This window comes from Podarcis melisellensis (assembly GCF_964234715.1).
Source record: "Podarcis melisellensis genome assembly, chromosome: 11".
NCBI classification, from domain to species: Eukaryota; Metazoa; Chordata; class Lepidosauria; order Squamata; family Lacertidae; genus Podarcis; species Podarcis melisellensis.
Window position 1 is genome coordinate 53,487,638 of NC_138543.1, and position 22,656 is coordinate 53,510,293.

Sequence of the window (22,656 nt, forward strand, 5' to 3'; positions counted from 1 at the left end):
AGGTTGGCTGCTGGGCGAACAGGATGTTGGACTTTGGCCTGATCCTGCAGGGCTCTTCTGACCCTCTTCTAAATGGCTGAACTGGCAAATGGCAGCTTATATCTCGCTTTCCTCCTACCATGTTGTTGGCCTCCGTCTGTCCCAAGAGACAATGGAGTGCACCTCTGGGAGTGAAGTCAAACCCAAGTGGCCTCCTGGAAGCGCAAACCTGGGCAGCATTTCTGGAGGTCCTGGGCTATCCAGATAACAAGACCCCCATGCCAGCCTCACTGATACGGTCCAAAGGAAAGCAGAGCAACACATTTGGCACCAGCTTGGCTGCAGGAGTTGCCAGAAGGAGGAGTTAACAGGCATACAAGACACCATCCAACCGTCTCAGGGACTCCGCTTCAGATTTGTGTAGGGTTTACTCCTTTGCCTTTTCGTCTCCCGAAGCTGTCCCACAAGGCAGTGGAGGTTCAGGATCAGAGTTTTCCTTCTCCTAGATGGGCTACCTTCCCAGGTGGATGAACCCCATCTGCCCCACACTTCCTGTTTAGGGAAGCTTTTGGTCTCGTCCACTCGATCTGCCATAGCCCGTCTTCACATTCAGAAGAAGTCCCTAGCTCACCGAGGGTTTAAGACCCATCAGCTACCCTCACCTGGTTATCCTACCACACAGCAGGACAACATCTCAGCCATGCTAATCTGGCCATGCCTCCCCTTGCTGGGATCTGGGGCCCTTTCCCTGTTCTGAGCACAATGGGCCTGCTCTGGACTCCCTCTTTGCTGCCTTATCCCAGAGGCACCCAAGGGAGAGCATTACATAACACAGCAAGGAAACTTTCCGTGGCTGGACGTTGCCAGGATTCGCCCTCCCTTTAAACCCCCCTCTCTGCCCAAGCCAGCAGGTATAAGCAGCCTGTTCCTGAGAGCGGCTGCCGGGCGTTCTTGCCTTAGGCTGAGATTCAGCACATTGCTAGTTAGCATGGCTGGGATTCTCTCGTCTGCCTGCCTGAGTAGGCAGGAATCCACCCAGCCACCCAGGCTCCCCCCTCCTCCCACGCCACCCAGGCTCCCCCCTCCTCCCACGCTGGCTCGGGGTGACGGAAAGGATATTCACATTAGCCGCTCAGACGGGCCCAGCCCGAGAGGTGCCGCTGCTCCGCTTACACACCGGGAAAACTTTGTGGAGCCATGTGGCCGGACACTTAATACGGGCTTCTCCGATAGCTCCCTTTATCTGCATGGGACCCGGCGGAGAGCGGCTCCCGTAACATTAACAAAACACAGCGAGGAAAGCCTATCAGGAGATTAGGGAAGAAAAATATGCAAAGGCGGGCGGCTTGGCCAGACTCAGTGGGCCGTGGCGGAACATTCCCAGCTCCGAGCGAAGTTGTGGTGCAGCCAGAGGTGCCTATAGCTCTAATTGATTCCAAGCTTTCATTTTCACCTGCCTCTTTGGGCAGCCGTCCAGAACCCCCTTCTCTTCTCCTCTCTTGGCAAACCCCCCTTCTCCTCTGCCCCCATATCTCATGTCTCAAGGTGGAATTTGGGTGATTGCAGATGCTTGCACACCCTGGCTACCAAGGAGTGTACGAGATAAACACGTCGCTACAGAATTACCCGGAGACGTTCAAGGGTAAAGGAACAAATCCCTGGTATCAGGCTGAGCCCAGGAACGCAGTAAGCTGCAGGATTTCATCTCAGTCTCTCCCCCCCTTTTAACCGTCAACTATATCTATAACACTTTAATGTGCTGGGCACCTGATGATTCTGATTTTGCTCAGTCGCACAACACCCCTGTGAGGGAGGGCAAAGAGGAAGCGTTTCTGTTCCACGGCTGGGAAATGAAAAACTAAGGGGTTGTGACTTTCCTAACACCATCCACAGAATTCAAGGCTAAGCAGGAAGCTGAACCTGGCCCCAATGCTCTGTCCAGGCCACCAGGATGGACCAGATGCCCCTAGAGGGCCCTTCCTATTTCTACGGCTTCTTTGTGGCCTCCCAAAAAATTTAGGGCACAGTCCATTGGGAAGTTCTTCTGTGCAAGCCCCAATTATCCACTGGGCCCATGTGCTGGAGGAGTGTAGAAAGATGGCCTGGGAAAGACTGACCTGATTCTAACCGGGGAGACTTGGGTTCAAATCACTGGGCACAAGCTACTCAACAGGGTTGTTGTGAGAATAAAGCGAGAAAGGCCCACACACAGCGCCTGGAGCTTCCAGGAGGATGAAGAGGATGCAGACTATAAGAAACAAGTAAATACATTCTTTGTTTCCTGAGGCTAAGAGGCCAAGGTGATTCAATGGGTTGATGGCAGAGACTGGGATAATATCAATCTTCAGTGGTCATCTGCGAGATATGACAGATATGAGGAATGCACTGGCTCTGATTATTATTACTGGCTGATTATTATAACAGTGGTACCTTGGGTTAAGTACTTAATTCGTTCCGGAGCTCGGTACTTAACCTGAAACTGTTCTTAACCTGAAGCACCATTTTAGCTAATGTGGTCTCCTGCTGCTGCCGCAAGGCCGGAGCACGATTTCTGTTCTCATCCTGAAGCAAAGTTCTTAACCTGAAGCACTATTTCTGGGTTAGCGGAGTCTGTAACCTGAAGCGTACGTAACCTGAAGTGTATGTCACCCGAGGTACCACTGTATTATTATTATTATTATTATTAGTAGTAGTAGTAGTAGCAGTAGTAGTAGTAGTATATCGCCCTTTATCTGCCGATCTCAGGGTGGTTCACAACATAAAGTACATTATAAAAACACAAAAAACAGGGACAAAAGACACAAACCCATAATTCCCCCTCTTCCAAACTCCAAACACATTTAAAAGGGGTTAATCAGTCTGTTTATAAACATTTTTACCTAGCAGCTAATGGTATATTATGAAGGCACCAGCCAAATCTCTTTGGGAAGAGTGTTCCCAAAGGGGAGCTACTGTAGAAAAGACCCTTTCTCATGTTGCCACCTTCTGGGCCTCTTGCGGAGGAGGCACACAAATATAACAAATAATAAATCAATAATAATAATAATAATAATAATAATATATTTATACCCCGCCCAGCTGGCTGGGCTTCCCCAGCCACTCTGGGTGGCTTCCAATATGGGAGAGGTGGTCCTGAGCCATTTAAGTCTCTATAGGTCAAAACCAGCCCTTCAAATTGGGCCCATAAAGTAACTGGTAGCCAGTGCAGTTGGCTCAAGATCTGTGTCATACGCTCAAACAGTCTTGCCCTGGTGAGCAGCCTGGCTGCTGAATTCTGCACCAGCTGAGGTTTCCGAACCATCTTCAGGGGCAGCCCTATGCATAACATGTTGCAGTAATCTAACCTAGAGGTTACCAGAACATAGATGACAGAAACTAGGCTCTCCCCATCCAGATTGGGACGCAGCTGGGCCAATAGCCCAAAGTGGCTAACAATAGTCTCAAAGTGGCTAACAATCTCCTTTCCCTTCCTCCCCCACAACAAACACTCTGTGAGGTGAGTGAGGCTGAGAGACTTCAGAGAAGTGTGACTAGCCCTAGGTGACCCAGCAGCTGCATGTGGAGGAGCGGAGACGCGAACCCGGTTCACCAGATTACGAGTCCACTGCTCTTAACCACTACACCACACTGGCTCACCTGAGCCTCAAGCGACAGCAAAGGACCCAAAAGTACCCCAAAGCTATGTACCGGCTCCTTGTTTATGATGCTACCACAACATTTTAAATACATGGTGCGAATGTGGGCAAGGCGTTAACGGCCGATGATATTTAACAACGAACGAAGCTTTCGAGTTCACAAAAGGAGAGAACTCTTTAAATTGTACTCTTGGAACCTTGCAGGAAAACTGAAACTCTAAAAAACGAAAAAGAGCACGGGCCATTGAGCAACGGTTTGCGACATGCGATACTTTTCACCAAGCGCTGGTGGGTTTTAGCATCGAGGAAGATATGGCCGAAGAGAACATTCTGGATTGTTCTGTAACCTGCTCCTCACATGCCTGGAATTCCAGTGTGACTGGGGCCAGCTCTGATTACAAGGCTGCGCTCCCTACAGGAATTTGCTGCCTGCCACTCAGGTAATGCGGCTGCACACTGAAGCTAAAGTACTATAAGGCATTATGGGATGCCTGGCTAGGCCGTGCACATTTGTGCAAAGCGCACGTGGTTGTCTTAATACCAGTCAAGGGTCTTTGGGTTAACCCTGGGGCTTGCCGTGCCATTCTCATGTGCTGACAGAAGTGTTCCCCAACCTGGTGCCCTCGGGATATTTTGGAATGCAATTCCCATCAGCCTGACCATAGAGAACTACACCCAGATAAACTAGACCAACAAGCCAAGATGAGAAGTGTGAACAAGTATGTGCCTTTACACAACCTATGTCAACTGGTAATCTCAACAACAGCTCTGCAAAGTGGACTGGTAGTGCCCCCATAGAATAATAGATTTGTGGCTGAGGCGAGATCTGTTTATTATTATATTTATTGAATTTCTATACTGTCCAATGGTCACAGGGTGGTTTACAATATAAATTAACAACTAAATGATAGTTTGGGCTGATGATGCTATCAAGAACTAGCCTCTTCAGTTTAGGACACCTGACCTGCAGGAACATCACAGCAAAGCTGCTAAAATCTCATGGGCGTAATGAGGTGATAATAATCAATGATTTCATTGTTACTCCATCTAACACGAAATATAGGCTTTCAGTTAGTTCAGGCATCCTCAACCTCAGCCTTCCAGACTACAATTCCCATCATCCCTGACCACTGGGCCCTGCTAGCTAGGGATCATGGGAGTTGTAGGCCCCAAAACATCTGGAGGGCCGAGGTTGAGGAAGCCTGAGTTAGATTCAAACCCATCTTTGGTCCGTTGAGTTTCTTTTAAGGTAATCGTTTCATTGCATTACAAGAAAATATAATTCTGTATGCTTCATCTGAAGGAGAGTTCTGGAGAACTGAAAAGCTTGTTCATGTGGCGGCATTTTAGTTGGTTGAGACAAATGTGCCAATCACCTGTGATCTTCTCAAGCGGACCAAGACAACTACCTACCGCTTTTGCACAGCCTGTAAAAGAAGCTTTGATCAAAATCTTGAGGTTCCTCTCTGTGAGAATTTCCAGATGGGAAAATCTAGCAAAACCAGGCGGAAAACAACACACTTTGAACCCGCCCCCTCGGTTGGACATCCTGTCTTTGAAGAACAAAGCCTTCCATTCAGGTAGAGAAGTATCCTGGCTCCCTTGCTACGGGTTCGCAGCTTGCAGAATAGCATCAAGGACAGCTGCGCGGAAGCCATTTTGACTTCCTTTACTGGATTCTGTCTGGAAAGTGGTGCATTTGAGGGCGCACCTTCCTTCGTAAACTCCCGGGAGATGCACAGATGAAAAGCATTCTGCGATTGTCGGGTTTTTATTATTATTAATAACGCTGCTACAAGCCAATCACCTGCACACAATCCTCAGGGGAGTGATTCTTAATCTGTTACGGCAGATAACTGTTCACTCACCAAAATAACTCATCAGACCTTGATAAATGATGGAGACTTCCGCGATTCCACCCCCCCCCCTCTTGCGGAGCACAAATCATAAACCATAAAGACCTCGACACTGAGGGAGAAGGAAGTTGTAAACCCTACACTACAAAGTTAAATGCGTTTGCTTGTCTGGGTCCTTTAATGAAGCTATTCCATTTCTATTTTATAGCTTTGCCTTTGTAAATACTGTATTCATATCCACAGGATCCATGTTCCTGGCAAACGTTTTGGTTCAAGGCCCGATCCAAAGAGAGCCTTTTTTAAATGCCTGAGGCAGGAGGCACAAATGTTCTACAACCTCCCAATTCTCATTTTGGAAAGACATGTTCAGGAACACCTCTGGTGCCCCTATGTCGATTCACAGGAGAAGGAAATAATTCAGGTTTTTAATTGCCTCAGGCTTTAAAAACATCAAGCATCAAAATCACATCTGTCTACTTTAAGATGTGATTTAGAAACATGTACATTGAGATAAAATGTGCATTTTAATGCATTTTATGATAAAAGTATTTTATGAATTTCTGTGTGATTTTAAATCAATCGAAGGAAATAATTCAGTTTTTAATTGCCTCAGGCTTTAAAAACACCAAGCATCAAAATCACGTCTGTCTACTTTAAGATGAGATTTAGAAACACGTACATTGAGGTAAAATGTGAAATTTTAATGCATTTTATGATAAAAGTATTTTATGAATTTCTGTGTGGATTTTAAATCAATCAATCAATCAATCAATCAATCAATCAATCAATCACAGTTTGAAGTAGAAACGGGAAGGAACGGACTTAATGAATGAACACATGTGAACTTGACATGGTCGAGAAACAGACCGATAGGGGTATGGCATAAATTACCGTATTTTTTGCACCATAACAATCACTTTTTTCCTCCTAAAAAGTAAGGGGAAATGTCTGTGCGTGTTATGGAGTTAATGCCTACGGCTTTTCCTCCTCTAAAAACTACGTGCGTGTTATGGTCAGGTGCGTGTTATAGAGCGAAAAATACGGTATAACACGCGCTACTGTGGAGGGAAATACGTCAACCCTCGGCTGTCATATTTGGTGATGACGACCTTGTCTTTCCTCATTTTACATTTAGTTTGTCCCTCCGAGGATATGAAAATCTGGAGAATGGAACAGAGGTTAGAAAACCGGATTCCGTGAGCTGTTCCGTACTAAGTGAAGAGGGCTTGCATCTCAGATGCTGACTGGCAATATTAATGTTATTACGCTTAAACGCCACCTTTCTTCCAGTACGGAACCCAAGTCAGGCGTACACCTGATTTTGAGGGGGCCTCCTATCGTTCAGATGCAACTTCCCAGGCCTCCCTCCAGGCCACACCCACTTTTTCAAAGCCACGCCCCTCAGCGGTCCTGCTTTACGCCCTGAATGTCTTTGAACTCTGGATGGATGGAGACGGATCTGTGAGATGCCCACAGGAACTCAGCTCTCAGCTGTGGCTCCTAGAAGCTGTCAGCATGTGACAGTGGCCACACCCTGGGAACACCTTCGACTGGCCGGCTAGACCCGGTGAGGGTAGCCAATGGGTCTCTCAAATCCTTGTTGAGTAAGGGACCTCCCCTACAAGGCTACAATGGATCGAGCAGATAAGAGCAATGGTGAATGCAATGGTCAAGAACATGGGCTGGTCCAGCCATGGGCTGGTTCACTGCCTCTCAGACCTTGTGGCAGGCCAGAGAAGCGGCGGCGGTGGGGAGCTGGAAGAAGAGGCGAGGGGGGCAAGTAGTCCTCCTTCCCACCCCCCACCGTTGCACTTACCTTCCCAGGGGCTGCCACCGCCACCATCACCACTGCTTCTTCTTCTCATGGGAGCAAGCTTGTCCACTGCAATGTCTGGCCCACAGGAGCACCAGGGGGGTGGCAGCAGAGGGAAGATGAGCGGCGCAAAAGGGCTGGCTCCAGAGGGGGGGCTGCTTAAAATGGCGCTCAGCCCAGGGGCGAAGGAAGGCGTCGTGACACCCGGGGCAGATGTCACGACATAAGGCGCATGTGCGGCATTGCTTCGTATGATGCATGCACTGTACATAGTGACGCCGCACATGCACTGTTTAGCGGTTTGCTGCTGGCACCTCTCCCAACGTGGTACGGACAGTGCTAGGGATCCCTCTGGCACCCCTACAGCTGTGAGCAGAGACTCCTTGCACTGTCTGTATGGTGCTGCAGTGGCGCCGGTGGCAAACCACTAAGTACAGCGCATGTACGGCGTCGCATGCATGCACATAGTGATGCCGCACATGCGCTGTATAGCGGTTTGCTGCCAGTGCCAGGTTCCTCTGCTCGCGGCTGCAGCTGCGAACGGAGGATACTCCAAAGGCAGCTGCGGCAGTGCAATGGCCGCTCGCGCCGCGGGCTGACTTCTTGTCACCCCCGCAGGCATAGAACCCGGGGCGTACTGCCCCCGAACCCCCCCGTTGCGCCGCCACTGGCTCAGCCAGCTTAGCCCAGCCCCCTTCCTCCTCTAGGCAGGGCGGGGAGAAGCCAGGAGGAGGGAGGGAGGAGGCGCTGCGGTGTGTGGAAGGGAGGGGGGGGGAATGGAATGGCGCAGCTCGAATGAACAGAATCCCCACGCTGATCCACGGACAGATCCTGAAGGCAACTGAGCCTGATCCAGCCCGTGGGTCTTACGTTTGCCAACCCCTGGTCAAGAAGGTGGTTTCTGCAAGTGCTGTAGGGGGAAATGAGGGGTAGATGGGGCTCGTCAATCTGGGAAGATAGCCCATCTAGGAGAAGGAAAACTCTGGCCCTAAACCGCCGCTGCCTTGAGGGACAAGAAAAGGCTAATGAGCACACCCTACACAAATCTGCAGACGGTTGGATAGCGCCTCCTTCTGGCAGCTCCTGCCGCCATACTGGTGCCAAGCATCTTGCTCTGCTTTCCTCTAGATCAGTGTTTCCCAACCTTGTGCCTCCAGCTGTTTTGGACTACAATTCCCATCATCCCTTGCCACTGGTCTTGCTAGTCAGGGATGATGGGAGTTGTAGTTCAAAAACAGCTGAAGGCACAAGGTTGGGAAACACTGCTCTAGATCACATCAGTGAGAGTGGGGCTGTGCCATCTGGGAAGCCCAGAACCCCCAAACACACCGTCCAGGCTTGCACCCCACAGAGGTCACTTTGGTGCGGCTAACACAGCGCACTCCATTGTCTCTCAAGAGGGACGGATGTCGACAACAGCACAAAGCTAAAATTTATTTATGTTGCTCCGCCCTCGTTTGCTCCTGGCCCCTCCCACCCTGGCAATGGTGGCCCCCAGGAAGTTGCTCAGAAGAGAATGTGTCCCTTGGGCTAAGGGAGGCTTCCCCACTCCAGCTTCAGGCCATATCTTGGGATGTGTCTCAATCTCCTTTTTCACGCCCTCTTGTCTTGAAACATCCCGGTCGTGTCAATAACTGCATGCGGATCTGGCAGTTTTAGTGCTTCTCCCCTGACCCCACCTCCTCTCCCGAAAGGTATCACATCCTTCTGTTTGATGTGTTGTTAGGAACGGTTGCTAAGGAGAGAAGGGTTCTATTACAATCCCAGTGATGCCCTCTCTATTAATACACTTTGCTATGCATACTTTAGAAGCAGACACCTCTCGGTTATAAAGAGCACGCAGATTTCAACAGAGGAATACTTTAACTTAGGTTACATACCCAGAGCTTGCAAGCAAGCCAATTAACGTCCGTCCCTCCCCACCCACAAACACACACTCCGGCCAATGCAACTGCTGGTATTTATAACAATGGTCGCCAGAAGACTCCCAGGGGGAGTATCTTTCCAAACTCCACAATCACAGGTCTCCCTCCCTCACGTTTTTAGAAAATGGAATGGATTGCCTCTTCTCGATGGGGTTACCTCGATGAGGTATTTCCATATCCATTGCTGCAGCTGGAGGTGGCCTCAGTGGCGCAGAACGCCTTCCATCAGCTTCTACACCCCTGTCCGCACATAGCCTGGCTTCTGTCACCTAAGCTCCGGCAACCTCTAGGTTAGATTACTGCGACACGTGGAGCCACCTCTGAAGCCTGTTGGAAACTTCAGCCGGTGCAGAATTCAGTGGCCAGGTTGCTCAGATATAATGGGTTTGAACATATGACACCCATCCTGGCCTGAGTGCGCCAGATCTCAGAATTCTGGGCCCAATTCTGAGCATAGCACACCATGTATGATGGTCCACTATCACGTGATTCCGTCATGGCCAACCTTTCTGAGGGCCACATATCATAGGTGACGGACAGACGCCACTCTCCATTCTCCAACCAGGCAAGGAAGAGGCATTTTCAACAGTTTAAGGAGGAATAAACATAAAAGGAGTTACAAGAGCATGGCAGGGCCAGTGAAGGTGATAGGAGCCAGCCAGCCATAAATCACACTGGGCAAGTTGGGGTTAACTCTTTATGAGCAAAAGCAGGAGCTAATGAGCACAGCATCTCATCTCTGCCAGGCCTTTGCCCAAGGAAGCAGTTGTGGAGAGACTGAAGGTCCCTGCCTTCCCACTGCTGCTGAAATCCCCTCCTATCCAGGGTCTTTCTCAAGCAATCTGAGACTGCACCTCCACAAAGCTAACTTCTCCTCCGCCCTCTTCATGCCTCTCCTGGTTCTGGGAGACAAGAGCAGAGGGGAGCTTGTTGCAGCAGGAGGGGAGACACCCTGGCTTCTTCCCCACCCTGGCTCATCTCGGCCTCTCTCCTCCCTTGCTTCCACTTCTGGTCTTCTCTCTGCCACCAACTCTCCCAGCTCACTAAACCCTGTTACCTCTTCAGCTTCTGCCACCGCCTCCTCCCAGTCTTCTCCCACTCACCACTCATTAACACCCCACCACCAATTCCTGGGCTCTGAGCCTTCTTCCCTTGGGGACTCCCCAGCTGGTTCCTCCCACCATTCCTCTGCATCCAACCAGTCTGTGGTAGAAGGGTGCAGCCCGCGTAGGATTTAGAGGGCCAGGCAGACAGGTCGTGTGGCCCCCAGCCCTACCAGTGCTTGAGTGTGTTAGGCCCTCTGCTGAAGCTTGCTGCGAGACTGGTTCTTGCCAGCTTGCCTAAGCCTTTGCAGCCATTTGCTTCTGAGTCCACAGGGCCTTCTTTAAAAACACGAGCATCTGTTGGGCCCATATGCGAGGGGTTCAGGTCAACCGTTCCTGCTCAGTGGCTGGACTGAGAATTCAGAGGCTTTAGCGGTAATGAGGAAAGATGCTTATCCCCTATTTATCACACCCTTGCACAGCCTGGCAACATCAGGCTAAAAAAGGTCCTTCACCCTTCGGGGATAATGCACAGGGCCTCCAAATGCTTTATCGTGAATTCAATTCTGCCTTAATCCCTGGTGAGAAGGAGGTGTGAACTTAACCCCTGCTGCTAGCTCCTCCTAGCCAAAGCCTGTTTCGTGTTTTATCAGGAAGTTGGCAACAACTCGCATTGATGACAGTTTTATATTCAACCTGGAAACACTGGTGATTGAGGTTCCACCCCCAAAACCCAGATTCCTGGAAATTTTTTAGTTGCCTTGTCTTGAGGCACATTCGGCTTTGTGATAACCCTGCCCGGTAGGTTTGGCTGACACAAGCATTGACTAGTTGGTCGCCATCTCTCCAGAGCAGGAACTTGAATCGGGGTCACCTCTGTTCACCTGCTGCACTACATGGCTCTCGCAGTTGCAAAATGACAGCTGTCAGTCAGCACTGAGCCCGGCATCCTGTTTTCTATAGGGATCCAGCCCTGTACGGCTTACTCCCGATTGAAATGCAGAGTGTTTGAGGATCGGGACATTCACAGGGAAACCAAAATGCTTGTTTAGAAAGCTATTGTACTACCAATCTTACTGTATGCTTGTGAAACATGGACCACTTATAAACGCCATCTCCAACTCCTCAAAATATTCCACCAACAGTGTCTCCGAAAATTTTTACACATCACTTGGGAAGACAGGCGAACTAATGCCAGTGTACTGGAAGAAGCAAAGATCACCAGTGTTGAAGCATGGATTCTTCAACATCAACTTTGTTGGACTGGTCATGTTGTGTGGATACCTGATTATCGTCTTCCAAAGCAACTACTCTATTCCGAACTTAAAAATGGAAAGCATAATGCTGGTGGTCAACAAAAGAGGTTTAAAGACTCTCTCAAGGCAAATCTAAAAAAATGTAGTATAAATGCTGAAAACTGGGAAACACTTGTCTGCAAGCACTCCAATTGGAGAACAGCCTTTACCAAAGGTGTCATGGGCTTTGAAGACACTCGAACTCAGAACACGGGGGAGAAACACGCTAAGAGGAAAGCACGCTTGGCAAATCCACACGGTGATCAACCCCCGCCCGGAAACCAATGTCCCCACTGTGGAAGGACATGTGGATCCTGAATTGGCCTCCACAGTCACTTCTCGGCTGTGGCTCCAATCTGGTGGAATGCTCTGTCACAAGAGACTAGGGCCCTGCGGGACCTGACATCTTTCCACAGGGCCTGCAAGACAGAGTTGTTCCACCAGGCCTTTGGTCAGGGCGCAGCCTGACTCCCTCCTCTGGCAACCTGCACAGAATTTTCCTTAATCGGTTGCCATCAATTTGATTTTAATTAATTTTTATAATGAAATATTTTTAGAATGTGTGATTATTTTAGATTATGTGTGAGCCCGGCTTCGGCTGGGGAGGGCGGGATATAAATAAAATTTATTATTATTATTATTATTATTATTATTATTATTATTATTATTATTATTTAAAACCATGTTTATGGAAGACAATGTTACTTGGCTACGAAGAACTGACACCAATAATTTTAAGGTGAACTCATTGTTGCTTGATCTCCAGCATGGACAGGACATATATTCACTGTATATTCAGAAGGGTTTGAAGAAACTAGGCTGACCATTCATGGCTTCCTCCAATGAATTGTGGGAAATGTAGTTGCAGGAGAGTGCTGAGAATGTGGCATTAAGACAAACCCAGTTATGACACACAGCAACAACCCCGCAGAGGCCTGTGGCTGGGAACCAGGGCAGTTTAAAGGTACTTTAAACTGGTTTAAATTTGTAGTGTGGCCACACCTTACTGTGTAGCCACAGAACACCCTCACTTTTCTGGGACAGGAAGCAAAGGTCTTACGGATCTTAAGACATAAACAACATATGATGCAGCTTACTGAGGTTAACCCTGCTCTCTTCCAGGCTTGGAAAAAACATTTTGTTGTCTTGTTCCAGGCCTAATTTCAGCCTGGAGAGAGGGCTGGGGGACATGACCTCTGCAGGAAGATGTCCTCCCGGGTCCAAGTCTGTTCCTCTATGATGGCACAGACACACCAACCGAGTTCCACCGGGGAGACCCGATTCTGGTGCAGGGCTTACTCTGTGGTGCTTCCATACATGCAATGAAGGTCTGCCTTGCAATGTCTTGTGGGAAAAGCCTTCATGGTCCTGTGAGAGGTTTGACCCCCTCCCTCCCTCCAACTGCCTCTTTTAGCCTCTTCAGGCCACCAGATTCACACACGATTTCAAAATTCTATGCAAACCTTCATCCTCAGGACAGGTATCCAAGGCTACCTATCCTGCCCTGCCTCCCCCAAATCTATGGAGGCCGCCCATCAGTTCAAAACTAAAACAAAGTCCAAAACCACAGAATCCGTAGTAAAGATCCACCTGGTCTTACAGTGAGATGAATATGTGCTTTGGAGAGACCACACAATTGCTAAAGCGGGCATTCAAAATAGAACGGGAGGTGGGCAGCACCTATAAAATTATATCAGTCCGTCGTAACCATGAAACGCTCATGTAAACAAACACAGAAATGCTGCCCTGGGTCCCCCCCCTCCCCCTTTATGCTTTCATTTTTCTAAAATTAATTGGGTGAGAATGGAACGAAGGAGGCAGCTCAAGCATGGTCAGAACTTACGGACTTCTCTCTCTGTAAGCGACGGCATGCCAGCAGCAGCAGCGGCAGCAAAAGCAGCGGCTGCGATTTGTCTGGTTACCTGTAGCATGTTGAGAAGGAGGCTTCGGAACTTGGTGCCTTCCACCATGAAGAGCGCCATCTTGTCGCAGAGCTTGGCGGCCATGGAGGCAAAGCTGCGGTCCGTCACGGCCTTCTGGTAAATGGTCCTAACTATCTCCCCGAGCATCTCCTCGGAGTTGGTGGAGTTCTGGGCCTCCTCCATGAAGTTGGTGAGCTTTGAGTCCACCCCGCTGCTGTTGTTCCGCATGCTGTTGAGAATTTCAATTAGTTTGTCCATTTTGTTCTTTTGAGGGTTGGTGGACTCCACGGCCACTTCGTCCTGATCCGTGAAAAGGGAAAGACAAGGCATCTGTTATGCAAGAGAAACGTGGAGCGGGGGCAGGGGGGGCGGAGAAGAAAAAGGAAGGAAAGAAAAAGAAAAAAGACAGATCAGCACAGTTGCACCAAGCAAACAAGTTTGGAAGCATGGAAGGAGGCCTATGCAATTAAAGTATACATTAAGCATGCTGAGAAAAATCTGAACCTGTAGTGAGGAGCAGCTTAAGTTTTAACTGGTGCTTGGACACAAGATCCAAGGGCGTGTCTACACTGCACACTGAATCCCATGTAACTGTCTCAACTCAGCTGGGGCAGGGGCATAGCTCAGGGGCTAGATGCAGATGGTCCCGGGTTTAATAATAATAATAATAATAATAATAATAATAATAATAATAATAATTTATTTATACCCCACCCATCTGGCTGGGTTTCCCCAGCCACTCTGGGCGGCTTCCAACAGAACACTAAAATACAATAACCTATTAAACATGAAAAGCTTCCCTAAACAGTCTCTGTCATCTTCAGGTAGGACTGGGAGCAGGGGCAGAGGAAGGGGGGTGCGGTGGGGGTGGTCCACCCTGGGTGTCACCACTGAGGTGTGGTGACAAAATGGAGGACGGCACTCACTGCGGGGCCTGCAATGTGCCTGAGCCACGCGTCTCTCCTGGGAGAGACATGGTGGCTTGGGCGCACACAGGCTCCGCAATGCCCAAACGGTCTGCCCGCTGCCTTCCCCCCAGGTATAGGGCGGCTTAGTGGGAGGGTCAGGCAGACCCCTTAGAGGCCCAGCGAAGCGTCTTGCCCTGGCTGGCCCCACCCCTGGGCACAGGGCACTCGCGCCGCCCCAGGCGCCTGATCGGCTTGCTCCACCGCTGATTAGGAGACAACTTTGCCTGAAACCCTGGAGAGGGACTGCCAGTCAGAGCGGACAGTTTACAGTTCGATGGACCAATGGCCTGACTCAATATAAACCCTGTGTTCCTATGCTCACCAGGCAACTAACTAGAACGGCTCGGCTCAGATATGCTGAGCTTCAGAAATGGAACTGCATGAAGTGCCTATAGGCTCCTCTTCTGGGAACAAATCTTAAGGAAACCACAGCAATCAAAAGACAAACCTATTCCAAGCAAACATCTGGATAGGCCTGCGAGTCCAAAACTCTGCAGCCAAATGGGCCACTTTTTAAGGATGGAAGCTCTGTGCTTTTAACAGCCACCTGACAGAAAGAATTGAAGGAACGCAGCTATCCCAAGATCACCATGAGATGCTGTTGAAAAGCCATACATGTGGAATTTCTGCCGCACGTTGCAGGCTAAGAAAAGCTTTCTGACGGAAAGAAGTGTTCGGCAGTGGAACAGACTCCTTTAGGTGGTGGTATGGACTGATTGTCCTTGGAGGTTTTTAAGCAGAAGTTGGATCTCTCATGGGTGCTTTGGTTGAGGGAAATTAGCACAATAAATACTATCTTTCCATAGCTGGTTACTAGGCACATGTCTGTGGCAACGTTTTAGATAGGGGTGAATGTATATTGTTTTGGGGCTATTAGTCCTCACAGGCAAAAGCAACAAACAGCACAGAATGACACCTAGTGGTAAGACGCGGAATTAGAGGACACTGCGCTGGACCCGTTAAGGCAGAAAACCAATGACATATAGCGACACCTAGTGGCAACAACCTTTCTAATGTAAAGAGAAGACAGAGGGCAAAAGGAAATTCCGCAACCACATTTTTCTATAGGATCAACCTTCCCTGAGTTCCACAGGACTCAACTCTGAACATAAATGCACATACCCTGGAAAAAGACAACTAAAACATATCAGCGGTGTCCTATATAAATATATATACATATCTGTGCATATATCTATACTCTCATGCGGGTTTGAACACAATCCATCACAGACCTTTGTGAAGATGAAAAAATATACCTGCGTGATGAAAACAATACATGATGTTCCTAGTAAGGAGAACTACTAAAATGGACACCCCAGATTGTGGCTCGGAGCCACAATATGTGCTGCAGGATGCTTATTGCAAACTCGGGGGAAAGGTTGGCTCCCTGGGGTTTGTGGTTTCTCAATTCCAATCCACACTTTCCCCCTCCTCCTTCTCCCCCCTGCTCATGGCTTCCTTCTTACTTAGCAATTGCAGCATGGAATTCCTTCCCCTGCCACTTGGGATAGAAAGACCCCAATCTCTGGCTCGTGCCCATGCCAGCATCACATTAGGCTGGCAAAGCAGCAGCCCCACCACCCACATAAAGGGGCCCATTGTCTGTGGGTTATGGCAAGGTAAGCCGCCTAGGGAAGGGCTCGGACAGGATTTGTTTGTCTGCTAACCTCCTGGCTGTGTGTGCTTATTTTTAATCTTCTTGGAGAAACAGGAAGTTGCTGCATTCCCACTGCACTACAAGTGGCGATGATAATGTCAATGAACACATAGCATTTGTGCAGCTAAGACTCCACAAACGCGACTCTCACTTTGAACTGGCAGCAGCAGCAGCACGGCTCTCTCTAGCTCAGCCTTTCTCGACCTGTGGGTCCCCAGATGTTGTTGGACTACAACTCCCATCACCCCTAGCTAGCAAGGCCAGAGCTCAGGGATGATGGGAGTTGCAGTCCAACAACATCCGGGGACCCACAGGTTGAGAACCGCTGCTCTAGCTGCTTCCACCCTTCTGCACAAGAAGTGGCTCCCTTTGCCTTTGGGGGGGGAAGAGCACAGGATATACCTGCAATGTTTCTGGTCCTCATGGTGCAGAGCAAAATGTGCATGCTAAGCCAGTTCTAAGAAGGGGTCAGGAACCAGCAAAGGCCTCTCTGAGAGCTCCAGAGATCAGAGGGCAAGGGATTTTGCACTGCCACTTTCTCCAAACAGCTCAGACCTTCCCTGTGAAAACTGCTGGGCAAATAAGTGCACACCTACGTATTTTTCACTCCGGACCATAAGGCGCATCTAGTTTTTAGAGGAGGAAATCAAGAAAAAAAATATTGGATCCTGCTCGCTGTCTTGGCTTCTTCTTTAGCCGCGCGCAACCTCTCTGGCCGGGTATGGCAATACCCCCCACCTCCTGCAAAAGCCCACAGGAGCCGCGCACCCTTTAAGGAGTGTGCAGCTCCTGCGGGCTTTTCTACGAGGAGCGAGAAGGGACTGACTGGCTGCGTCAGTCCATTCTTCCTCCTGGGGAAAAGCCCGCAAGAGCCGCATGAAGCCTCTTGGGGGCTTTTCCTGCCTGCCTCCCCCCTGCATTCGCTCCATAAGGCGCACACACATTTCCCTTTACTTTTTAGGAGAGGGAAAGTGCATCTTATGGAGCGAAAAATACGGTAACAGCAGGGGCAGCTTCACTTCCAACTGCAGGCCGAGAAGCGGGAGCCAATTTCAGATGAGACCCTGCCCAAAATTGGCACCGACGCTGGTGCTGCTTCTCCACCAGTGGCAGAGGCAGCAGGGCAGCTGGGGCACCCGCAGGAGCTCCACTTCCGGGGCTTCCGCCGCCCGAGGCAGTGGCTCCCCCCTACCTAACGTCTGGGCTGGGGATGGGAGCCTGCATTTCAGCTTGCTTCAAGGGGCAAGGGAGTCACCTTCTCTTTTAGCCTCCTGCGTAGTCTGTCTTTGGAGGACTGGAGCAAGTTGATTTTGGGCCTCTCGCTTATCCTCTCGTGGAGGCTGTCTTTCCGCCTGCTCTCCGGGTCCTGGATGTACTGCGGCGACTGCCTGTCCGTGCCTTCGCTGCCGCGGTGGACCTCCAGGGGGATGTGCACTGTGCAGACGGAGGCGTCCTCGATTTTCAGGTTCTCAGTCTCTTTGGCATTTCTGTGCGCCTCCTTGTCGTTGGGCGAGTGTTTCTGGTTGTGGTGCCACCGCCGGTTTTGGCTGTAACCGTGGTGGCCGGGCCGGCCTGCGGAGTGCGGCGCTTGGCCTCCCTGCGAGGGCTTCTGGTGTTCCCTGTTGTGTTTGGCCGTGCCCTGTTGGTGCTCCGTGTGTTGCTGAGACTTGTTTCCCCCAGGAGCCCTTTGCCTCCTGCAAAGACAAGCAGAGGGGTTATTGACTTGGTCCTCTTCATTTAAAAAATAAATAAAAATACTGAATCCGTTAGCACATTTTTTTTCCCATTTGTAATTACATAAATCAATTTTCACATTACCAAAACCTCAGTATAGATACCTTGAAAAATATCAAATGAACTCCCCCCCCCCCCGGAGCAACAATAAACTCCCAGAACAGTTGTAAAGCTAAGCAGGGTCAAATAGGATGGGGGAAGCAGATGTTGAGATTCCTGCATTGCAGGGGGTTAGACTAGATCAGGCATAGGCAAACTTGGCCCTCCAGATGTTTTGGGACTACAGCTCCCATTATCCCTGACCAGTGGTCCTGTTAGCTAGGGATGATGGGAGCTGTAGTTCCAAAACATCTGGAGGGCCAAGTTTGCCTATGCCTGGACTAGTTGAAACCTGGGGTCCCTCCCATAAAATTATAAATTTTATGATTCTATAAACTGCAGATAAAGAGCATAAAGAAATAATTATTACAGCAGGTTGAAAGCAGCACAAGTTTGGACATTACCATTGAATTTCTTGCTCCGAGCATTATAAAAAACACCCGTTTCCTCATAAACCTGTTCATATGAATTCTTTTGTAATAAGCTAGCTTAATCATAGTTCGATGGACCAAATCTTCTCGATTCATTCAGATATAGTAGGAATATATATTCTTCCCCCGTATCAATTTTTAGCGATTATCATCTTAGCCGCAATTATAAGGTGAACCATTATTTCGTGATCATTTTCCATAACACCGTCTTTTAGATAACCAAGCAGAAATATTTTAGGTTCCAAGGGTATATGGTATCCTAATATATCAGCGATATCAGCCTGAATGGATTTCCAGAATACTTCCAATGGATGATAATTCCGGAAGATATGCATGTGATCTGTTTTCTTTTGGTCGTTTTTGTACCTGCACCTGCATTTGGGAACACCCAAGGGCTTTAGGGATGCGGGTGGTGCTGTGGGTTAAACTACAGAGCCTAGGACTTGCTGATCAGAAGGTCGGCGGTTCGAATCTCCGCAATGGGGTGAGCTCCCATTGCTTGGTGCCTGCTCCTGCCAACCTAGCAGTTCGAAAGCACGTCAAAGTGCAAGTAGATAAATAGGTACCGCTCCGGCGGGAAGGTAAACGACATTTCCATGCACTGCTCTGGTTCGCCAGAAGCGGCTTAGTCATGCTGACCACATGACCCGGGAGCTGTATGCCGGCTCCCTTGACCAATAAAGTGAGATGAGCACCACAACCCCAGAGTCGGCCATGACTGGGCTTAATGGTCAGGGGTCCCTTTACCTTTAAGGGCTTTAGAGGATCTTCTGCCTCCCAGACATTAATGAGAGAACTCACCAACAGTATCTGACATTATACCGACAGTGTATGGGCTTTACTCATTTATTTTTTAATAGAATACCCATCTACTGATATTTCACTAATAATAATAATAATAATAATAATAATAATAATAATAATAATACTCAGGACAGTGTTTCTCAAACTTCGGTCTTCAGCTGTTATTGGACTACAACTCCCATCTTCTCTGACCACTGGTCCTGTTGCTAGGGATGATGTGTGTTGTAGTCCAATAACATCTGGGGACCCAAATTTGAGAAACACTGACATAGGAGGTTGGAAGGTACAGAAGCTAAGGAGGGTGGCAGGGCAGTTTTCGGTGGTGCAGCCTAGTCTATGGAGCACTGTCTCCCCAAATGTAATCTCAAAACACCAATTGAAAACGTTCTCATTCATTCGGGCATCTGGCCTGGGATTTATTCTAGCCTGGGTAACACCATAGAGATCTGTTTGTTGTGCCTATGCTGTTAGGTGTCGTTGTCGTCCTTGCTATTTTAAAAACAATTTATTTTGTGGAGGCATCCTGTACTCCGGATCAGAAGAAGGATGGAGCAGAAAAAAACACCCAACAGGGAAACAGAAAGACGAACAAACAATTTGGCACCCCAGAAAATAAGATATTGCAGCAACAGGTCATAATGTGGCGGCGACAGCCCCACTCTGCCAGATATTATTTGTTTCATTTGTGAATCGCTTCCGCCAAAAAATCCCGAAGCGATTTAACAATAAAACGTACCTAAAAACAATTTCGAGCTCAACACATATACAGATTGGATCCTGTTCTCTCTTTCTTTTGGAGTGTGGGGTAGAGGAGGAGGATGTGCTTTAAATGTACGGCGCGTCCACAGCCTGGGACAAAACTCTCCACTCAAGTGGCTTGTTGGAAAAAGGAAGAAGAGAAGAAGAAGAAGAGTTTGGATTTGATATCCCGCCTTTCACTCCCTTTAAGGAGTCTCAAAGCGGCTAACATTCTCCTTTCCCTTCCTCCCCCACAACAAACACTCTGTGAGGTAAGTGGGGCTGAGAGACTTCAAAGAAGTGTGACTGGCCCAAGGTCACCCAGCAGCTGCATGTGGAGGAGTGGAGACTCGAACCCGGTTCCCCAGATTACAAGACTACCGCTCTTAACCACTACACCACACTGGCTCACTGGCCTTTCTCTGGAAAGGCTTTCGTAGACGCCAAGAGGATAACAGAGACAGAGCCTGTCTGATATGGTGTGATACATGCAGGGGCTACTTCTACAGGGACTCTCCCTATACTCCTTATAAAGAGCACCCTGGGCAAGGAGCTGTATTGGCGCCCCTCCTGCCCCCTTGGCAAAGAGAGCGCCCAGATGCCACAGGTGCCCCCTAGTTACAGAGACGCACACGGCAGATAGTTAACTCTGCATTGTCCAAAGCGGACACTTATAGTCATTTCTACGACTCCAAATACCCACAGACACCAGTTCGGTGTGCTCACCCGAAACCTTCTCGGGCTTTGCCTGCCTGCAGGCACTTTGAACCGGCGCAATGTATTACCAGAGCTCAAAATGTCCGAAACCGGTATCGCAATCCGAACACAATATTGTTTTCAGACCATTTGTCAATATATTGCCCAGTTCTACTCAGCCCTAGGGACGCAGGTGGCGCTGTGGGTGAGCCTAGGACTTGCCGATCAGAAGGTCGGCGGTTCGAATCCCCGCAACGGGGTGAGCTCCCATTGCTCAGTCCCTGCTCCTGCCAACCTAGCAGTTCAAAAGAACGTCAAAGTGCAAGTAGATAAATAGGTACCACTCCAGCAGGAAGGTAAACGGTGTTTCCGTGCGCTGCTCTAGTTCGCCAGAAGCGGCTTAGTCATGCTGGCCACATGACCTGGAAGCTGTACGCCGACTCCCTCGGCCAGTAAAGCAAGATGATCGCTGCAACCCCAGAGTCGGCCACGACTGGACCTAATGGTCAGGGGGCCCTTTACCTTTACTCAGCCCTATCCAAAGACGCTGGGGATTTGAACCCGGGACCTTTGGCATGCAAAGAATGCACCTTCGTCTAGAGAGCTACAGCCCTTCCCTTCCTGCAAAAGCTTGAAGTCGCAGCCGACCCCTAGAGCCTTTTGTTGTCTCCTAGATAAAATCAGTTACAGAAGCCAACGATCTAGTTTTGCCAAACCCTGCAATCGAGGCAGATCTCTGTCCCATGTTGTCATAACACAGTAACTACCTCCAAGCACTACACTTCCTTTTACAACCAGAACAGCCCTGGGGTTAGGCCACCGTAATGACATACCCCTCACCACAAAGATTGCATCTCTTACATTTATTTAAATCTGGGGTAAACCTACAAGCAAGTTATAACCCTTAAGTGATCGTTGGCTTTAGGGTTATGATCCAAGCCTGCTTACTCGGAAGCAAGTGCCGCTGACGTCAGCGGAAGGGGCTTCCGGTAAAATCTGTCTAAGATATTTTGGTTAGAGGAAGAGGCTGATTGATGATACAGTAAATTTGCAAAGATGTGGAGTTCTTGCTCTCTTGCAGTACAGTGGTACCCCGGGTTACATACGCTTCAGGTTACAGACTCCGCTAACCCAAAAATAGTGCTTCAGGTTAAGAACTTTGCTTCAGGATGAGAACAGAAATTGTGCTCTGGCGGTGTGGCGGCAGCAGGAGGCCCCATTAGCTAAAGTGGTGCTTCAGGTTAAGAACACATTTATTTGTACACATTTATTTGAGGCCTGAGAATGTCCAAGGACATTTCAAATGGGTTTGCAAAATTCATCCTCTCATCGCTTCTGCGTGTGCACCCCTTATCTCTTGCCTGTGCTCCCACTTTCCCTGCCTCTCCATCTAACGATTCGTCTCATATCACAACCCCTGCCTTAATTCCCCTTAGCAGAAGCAGCTCGGCTTGTGTAGGCAAACAGCGGCCCATTTATGGTCATAGCCCACTGACCACAGAGACTATGTTGGTGGAGCAGAAGTACAACCTTGTAAAAACCCAGCATGGATGACTTCTCTGACACCCACGGTGCTCGGTCCAGTATATCTGAAGGAGCGTCTCCACCCCCGTCGTTCTACCCGGACACTGAGGTCCAGCTCTGAGGGCCTTCTGGCAGTTCCCTCACTGTGAGAAGCAAAGTTACAGGGAACCAGGCAGAGGGCCTTCTCAGTAGTGGCGTCCGCTCTGTGGAATGCCCTCCCATCAGATGTCAAGGAAATAACTAACTATCTGACTTTTAGAAGACATCTGAAGGCTGCCCTGTTTAGGGAGGTTTTTGATGTTTGATGTTTTATCGTGTTTTTAATATTCTGTTGGGAGCTGCTCAGAGTGGCTGGCGAAACCCAGCCAGATGGGCGGGGTATAAATAATAAATTATTATTATTATATGATGATGATGGAAGCGCCTCACGGTTTTACCAAAGGCTCCCACATATAACCAAGACATTTGCCAGTATGATACTGCTATATACAGTGGTACCTTGGGTTAAGAACTTATTTTGTTCTGGAGGTCTGTTCT

The 22,656-nt window shown here is 49.0% G+C and overlaps 1 protein-coding gene and 1 long non-coding RNA gene across 4 annotated transcripts in view; both read right to left on the minus strand.

Annotated features, from left to right (window-relative positions):
* The window catches only part of LOC309380231, a 290,294-nt gene that overhangs the window by 40,379 nt on the left and 227,259 nt on the right, over positions 1–22,656 (minus strand). The gene's annotated exons all lie outside the window — the stretch shown is intronic.
* The window catches only part of CTIF (cap binding complex dependent translation initiation factor), a 181,361-nt gene that overhangs the window by 33,042 nt on the left and 125,663 nt on the right, over positions 1–22,656 (minus strand). For 2 of the 3 annotated variants that reach the window (XM_081929766.1, XM_081929764.1), the window contains 2 exons: positions 17,349–17,787; positions 13,469–13,798 (listed from right to left, as the gene is read on the minus strand). In XM_081929766.1, the coding sequence (XP_081785892.1) occupies positions 13,469–13,798; positions 17,349–17,787 (769 nt within the window). The remainder of the gene's footprint in view (positions 1–13,468; positions 13,799–17,348; positions 17,788–22,656) is intronic. The other variant, XM_081929765.1, reaches the window with a different exon arrangement.